Source organism: Rhinopithecus bieti, unplaced genomic scaffold, assembly GCF_001698545.2.
Source record: "Rhinopithecus bieti isolate Rb0 unplaced genomic scaffold, ASM169854v2 scaffold_39746, whole genome shotgun sequence".
In the NCBI taxonomy this organism is placed as follows: Eukaryota; Metazoa; Chordata; class Mammalia; order Primates; family Cercopithecidae; genus Rhinopithecus; species Rhinopithecus bieti.
Genome location: NW_016816960.1, coordinates 54,008 through 60,750, shown reverse-complemented (window position 1 = coordinate 60,750; position 6,743 = coordinate 54,008). Strand labels below are relative to the sequence as shown.

The window sequence follows — 6,743 nt, the reverse complement described above, 5'->3', positions numbered from 1 at the left end:
GCCAGGATGGTCTCGATCTCCTGACCTCGTGATCCACCCGTCTCGGCCTCCCAAAGTGCTGGGATTACAGGCTTGAGCCACCGCGCCCGGCCGGTTGACACATTTTTTAAAAATACATTTTTATTAAATCACAGACTTCTTTTTCATAAACTATTTTTGAGACAGAGTTTTGCTGTTGCCCAGGCTGGAGTACAGTGGTGTGATCTCTGCTCACTGGAACCTTCATCCCCTGGGTTCAAGCGATTCTCCTGCCACAGCTTCCTGAGTAACTGGGATTATAGGTGTGCACCACCATGCCTGGCTAATTTTTGTATTTTTAATGGAGATGGGGTTTCTTTGCCATATTGGTTAGATTGGTCTCAAACTCCTGACCTCAAGTGGTCTGCCTACCTTGGCCTCCCAAAGTTCTGGGATTATAGGTGCATGCCACTGTGCTCGGTCCATTTTCATAAATTAAAAAAAAAAAAAGTCTACCTGGAGTCACATAACACATGGGGGAAATGATGCCTTGTCTCAACAGTTTTGCTGATTTTAGGGTAGAAAAATGATGAGTGCTTACAGTTTACCTTACTACATTTGATTAAAATTAGTGTTTCTTTAAAAATGTAATAGGGAAGTGGTGCAGAGCATAGAGAAGTTGACTCAAGCATAAGGCAGGAGGTGCGAGGAGCTCGGGGTCTGGGTCGGCTGAGAAGGCTCAGGTGACCACAGTCAAGGCTCAGAGGGCTCTTGGGGATCCTCATGATGGGCCTGGTAGGCCTGGCTTCTCAAGACTGCTTCTTTCTTTCCCCAACTCTGCCTGCCAAGGATTCTGCCCGGCCTTGGGAAGGGAAGCCTAGATATCTGGTGAGTTGGACCCACCTTTCTCTTTTCTGAAATGCTGGCTCATTTCTCAGAGAATGGGCTCATCTCTCTTTCTTGGGAAGGGAGGAAGTGATTAACATTTAAGTGGTTTATGCCTTGTGTTAGCCATTGTTCTAGGCATATTATAATGGTTTTTGTGTTTAATCTTCCTGTTTTTTGAACTTACACAAAAACATGACCAAGTTTAACATTAATTCAGAGTATTCTAAAATGTAATGGTAACTTTTTACAAAAACCTTGGGTTATTAAGATCCTAAAATGCACTATTAAAAGTTCCCTATGTCAACATTTGCACAAATAATTATAACACTTTAATAGTATCTAATAGTCTTATCTTGTACATTGGACCTCTTTTTCACATTTTATCATAGAAAACAAAGATGCGACCAGGCGCGGTGGCTCAAGCCTGTAATCCCAGCACTTTGGGAGGCCGAGACGGGCAGATCACGAGGTCAGGAGATCAAAACCATCCTGGCTAACACGGTGAAACCCCGTCTCTACTAAAAAATATGAAAAACTAGCCGGGCGAGGTGGCCGGACGCCTGTAGTCCCAGCTACTCGGGAGGCTGAGGCAGGAGAATGGCGTGAACCCGGGAGGCAGAGCTTGCAGTGAGCTGAGATCGCGCCACTGCACTCCAGCCTGGGAGACAGAGCGAGACTCTGTCTCAAAAAAAAAAAAAAAAAAAGAAAAGAAAACAAAGATGCAAAGTGGAAAAAGAGTTAATGAACTCTTCTGTATCCTCATCCCACTTCAGCAATGATCAACTCATGGCCAGTTTTATTTCATCTCCATTCCCATTGGATTACAGAAAGTCCAAGGCATCATACCATTTAATCCATAAATATTTCAGTCTCGTGTTTAAATCATTAACAGCTGTAGGAGATGGGTGGTGACGTCCCCATTTGAGAGATGAGATCTTCTGGCTTAGAGGGATTACATGATTTATGCACAGGGACATGCGAATGGCCAAATGGTAGAGTCAGGAATTAAATCCAGATTTCTCTGATCTCAAACCATTAATTTCTGTGATGCCTTTTTGACTGTTTTTTTTTTCTCCTAGAAAACTGCCCAATGATAAAAGAACACATTTTCCAACTCTAGGAAATGGAGTTTTTTTTTTTTTTTTTTTTGAGACAGAGTCTCGCTCTGTCACCCAAGCTGGAGTGCACTGGCCAGATCTCAGCTCACTGCAAGCTCCGTCTCCCGGGTTCACGCCATTCTCCTGCCTCAGCCTCCCGAGTAGCTGGGACTACAGGCGCCCGCCACCTCGCCCGGCTAGTTTTTTGTATTTTTTAGTAGAGATGGGGTTTCACCATGTTAGCCAGGGGGGTCTTGATCTCCTGACCTTGTGATCCGCCCGCCTCGGCCTCCCAAAGTGCTGGGATTACAGGCTTGAGCCACCGCGCCCGGCCGGGGTTATGTTTTTAGATGAAGAGCCCCATAGAGTTCACCCCCTTGTTCTGATGTTGCATATCCCTGTCCCCCAACCCTTATGGTCTTTTCTGTACCAGTAATTTAATTTATTGGTTTCTGGGCAGAGGACTATATGAGATTGTGGGAGCTAGCCAAATAGAGTTGTTAAATTCACTGTCCTTATTCTCAAAGATCCAAGATTCTTTGGGAAATGATGCATAGAGACAGGAAATTAATGACACTGGTAATAATTATGATGAAGACAGCTAAAACTGTAAAATAGTACAGGGAAAGACTAAATGTTAGCCTGTAGCTGTTAAAACAATGCACAGCCACAAAGAATGGTCTTAGGTTTGGATTGATAATCAAATTCATGGTATACAATGTTCTTTAAGCCTGCATTAAATTCACGTAGCTTCATGAAGGGATAGAGTATAGGAGACATAGCAGCCACACCATTCTTCTCAGGAGGTTTTGTGCCGGTCTCTGGGGCGGCTTCCAGGCCATAGGGGCCAAGCTTGATTGATACAGATGAGGGTGACTTGGGAGCAAAGTACTTCATTATCAGGGAAGCCACTGCCTTTATTTTCCTGTATTCCCTCAACCTTTTTTTTTTTTTTTTTTTTTTTTTTTTTGAGGCGGAGTTTCGCTCTTGTTGCCCAGGCTGGAGTGCAATGGTACAATCTCGGCTCACTGCAACCTCTACCTCCTGAGTTCAAGCAATTCTCCTGCTTCAGGATCCAGAGTAGCTGGGATTACAGGCACGCGGCACCACATCTGGCTAATTTCTGTATTTTTAGTAGAAACAGGGTTTCACCGTGTTGGCCAGGCTGGTCTTGAACTCCTGACCTCAGGTGATCTGCCCGCCTCGGCCTCCCAAAGTGCTAGGATTATAGGCATGAGCCACTGTGCCCAGCCCATCTTATGTTTTCATGCACTTCAGAGTAAGTTGCAGATCTCAATACATTTCACCTCTAAATACTTCAGCATGCATATTATTAAGTAGAATTCAATATTGTTTCTGATTTTTTCTGAGGTCAAATTTACATACAGTGAAATGCACAGATTTTGATTTTACCATTTGTTGAGTTCAGCACTTCTACAGCTATTTGTTAGCCATTCACAAAGCTTCCTTTTTGATGTGTCTATTCAAAGTTTTGACACATTTAAAACAATTTATGATTGACATATAATGTTTGTACCTTTTAATGGGGTACAATGTGATGTTTTGACACATGTAGACATTGTGTAATGATCAAATTGGGGTAATTCGTGTATCTATCACCTTAAACGTTTATCATTTTTTTGTGATGAGAACATTCAAAAACCTCTTTTCTAGCTATTTTGAAATATACAGTTCTGGCTGGGCATGGTGGCTCACACCTATAATGCCAGCGCTTTGGGAGGCAGAGATGGGCAGATCACCTGAGGTCAGTAGTTCGAGACCAGCCTGGCCAACATGGGGAAAACTCATCTCTACTAAAAATACAAAAATTAGCTGGGTGTGGTGGTGGGCGCCTGTAATCCCAGTTACTCAGGAGGCTGAGGCAGGAGAATTACTTGAGTTTGGGAGGTGGAGGTTGCAGTGAGCTGAGATCGAGCCACTGCACTCCAGCCCAGGCAACAGAGCAAGACTCCATCTCAAAAAAACAAAAAAAATACAATTTATTATTGTTAACGCTAAGCTTCCTATTTTACAATAGAACACCAGAACTTACTCCTTTTGTATAATGTAGTTCTGCACCTATTGACCAATCTCTCTCCTGCTTTCCTCTCCCTTCCCCTCTCCATCCTCTGGTAACTACTATTTTACTCTTTACTTTCTTTCTTTCTTTTTTTTTTTTTTTACTTAAGTAGAGACGAGGTCTCACTATGTTGCCCAGGCTGGTCTCGAACTCCTGGATTCAAGCAGTCCTCCCACCTTGGACTCTCAAAGTGCTGGGATTACAGGTGTGAGCCATTGCACTTGGCCTACTCTCTACTTCTTTGAGAACAACTTTTCTTTTTTTTTGAGATAGAATCTCCCTCTGTTGCCCACGCTGGAGTACAGTGATGTGATCTTGGCTCACTGCAATCTCTGTCTCCTGGGTTCAAGCAATTTTCCTGCTTCAGCCTCCTGAGAAGTTGGGATTACAGGCATGCGACACCACGCCTGGCTAATTTTTGTATTTTTAGTAGAGACGTGGTTTCATCATGTTGGCCAGGCTGGTCTCGAACTCCTGACTTCAGGTGATCTGTCTGCCTCGGCCTCCTGAAGTGCTGGGATTATAGGCGTGAGCCACCGTGCCTGGCTCGTCTTCTGTCATGTGTTTGTTTCGTGAATATTTTGTTCTAACCTAGAGCCTACCTATTCCTTTTCTTAATATCTTTTGATGAGCAAGAGTTTTAAAATTTTGATGAAATTTGTTAAAACTATAAAATGGTTTTTTAAATATGAAATTTGGTCAACTTTTCTGTTTTATGTTTTTTGCTGTCTGTATGCTGTCAAAGAAATCTTCGCTTATCTCCAAGTTGTAAAGATTTTCTTCTAGAAACTATATAATTTTGGCCGGGCACAGTGGCTCACACCCACAATCCTAGCTTTGGGAGGCCGAGGTGGGTGGATTGCTTGAGGTCAGGAGTTTGAGACCAGCATGGCCAACATGGTGAAATTCCATCTCTACTAAAAATACAAAAATTCGGCCGGGCGCCATGGCTGATGCCTGTAATCCTGGCACTTTGGGAGGCCGAAAGGGCCGGATCACCTGAGGTCAGTAGTTCAAGGCCTGCCTGGCCAGCATGGTGAAACCCCGACTCTACTAAAAATTAGCTGGGCGTGGTGGCACGCGCCTGTGGTTCCAGCTACTCGGGAGGCTGAGATAGGAGAATCACTTGAACCTGGGAGGTGGAGGTTGCAGTGAGCTGAGATCACGCCACTGCACTCCAGCCTGGGTGACAGAGCAAGACTCCATCTCAAAAAAAGAAAAAAAATTAGCTGGGCGTGGTGATGCGTGCCTGTAATCCCAGCTACTTGGGAGACTGAGGCAGGAGGATCGCTTGAACCTGGGAGGCAGAGGTTGCAGTGAGCCGAGATTGCACCAACATACTCCAGCCTGGGCAACAGAGTGAAACTCTGTCTCGAAAAAAAAGAAACTAAAAAAAAATCAACTTTAAGTTGAGGTGATTTTTAGGTTTTTTTGGTATGGTATGAGATAGGGATTGGTGTTCTGTATTTTTAAATTTGGGCATTCCGTTCTTCCAACACCGTTTTGAAAAGACTTTCCTTCTTTCATTGAATTCCTTTGATACTTTTGTTAAAAATCAATTGTGGGGCCAGGCACAGTGGCTCATACCTGTAATCCTAGCACTCTGGGAGGTCAAGGCAGGTGGATCGCTTGAGCCCAGGAGTTCGAGACCAGCCTGGGCAACATGGCGAAGCCTCATCTTTACAAAAAGTACAAAAAATTAGCAGGAGTTGTTTGCCTGTAGTCCCAGCTATTTGGGAGGCTGAGGTGGGAGGATCACTTGAGCCTGGCAGGTTGAGGCTGCAGTGAGCCATGTTCGCACCACTGCACTCCAGCCTGGGTGATGGAGTGAGACCCTGTCTCAAAAAAAAAAGAAAAATCAATTGTGGGTCTGTTTTCTGGGTGCTCTGTTCTGCTCCATTGAACTCTTCTCACATTTGTATTGTGCTCCTCACTAATGTAGCTTTATGGTAAGTCTTAAAAATCAGGTAGTGTAAGTCCTTAAATTTTATTATTATTATTATTATTATTATTTTGAGACAGAGTCTCACCTCTGTCTCCCCGGCTGGAGTGCAGTGACGCGATCTTGGCTCATTGCAACCTCCACCTCCCAGGTTCAAGTGATTCTCCTGCCTCAGACTCTTTAGTAGCTAGGACTACAGGCATGTGCCGCCACGCATGGCTAATTTTTTGTATTTTTAGTAGAGACGGGGTTTCACCGTGTTAGCCAGGATGGTCTCAATCTCCTGACCTCCTGATCTGCCCGCCTCTGCCTCCCAAAGTGCTGGGATTACAGGTGTGAGCCACTGCGCCTGGCTAATTTTATTATTTTTTTGAGGTTGCTTTGCATATTCTAAGTCTTTTGCATTTTTATATAAATATTGAAATCTATCAATTTGAAATTGAAAGTCTTATCAATTTCTACAATGAGATTTTGATTGAATTGCTTTGAATTTTTTTTTTTTTTTTTGAGACGGAGTCTGGCTCTGTCGCCCAGGCTGGAGTGCGGTGGCCGGATCTCAGCTCACTGCAAGCTCCGCCTCCCAGGTTCACGCCATTCTCCTGCCTCCGCCTCCCAAGTAGCTGGGACTACAGGCGCCCGCCTCGTCGCCCGGCTAGTTTTTTGTATTCTTTAGTAGAGACGGGGTTTGAGTGCTGGGATTACAGGCTTGAGCCACCGCGCCCGGACGCTTTGAATTTTTATATTCGTTTGGGGGAGAATAACATCTTTTTTTTTTTTT

The 6,743-nt window shown here is 44.2% G+C and overlaps 1 protein-coding gene across 1 annotated transcript in view; it reads left to right on the top strand.

The window, feature by feature from the left end:
* ZNF589 (zinc finger protein 589) overlaps positions 1 to 6,743 on the top strand; it is a 34,354-nt gene that overhangs the window by 9,861 nt on the left and 17,750 nt on the right. The window contains 1 exon segment of the mRNA XM_017855643.1: positions 808 to 846. Coding sequence (XP_017711132.1) covers positions 808 to 846 — 39 coding nt within the window.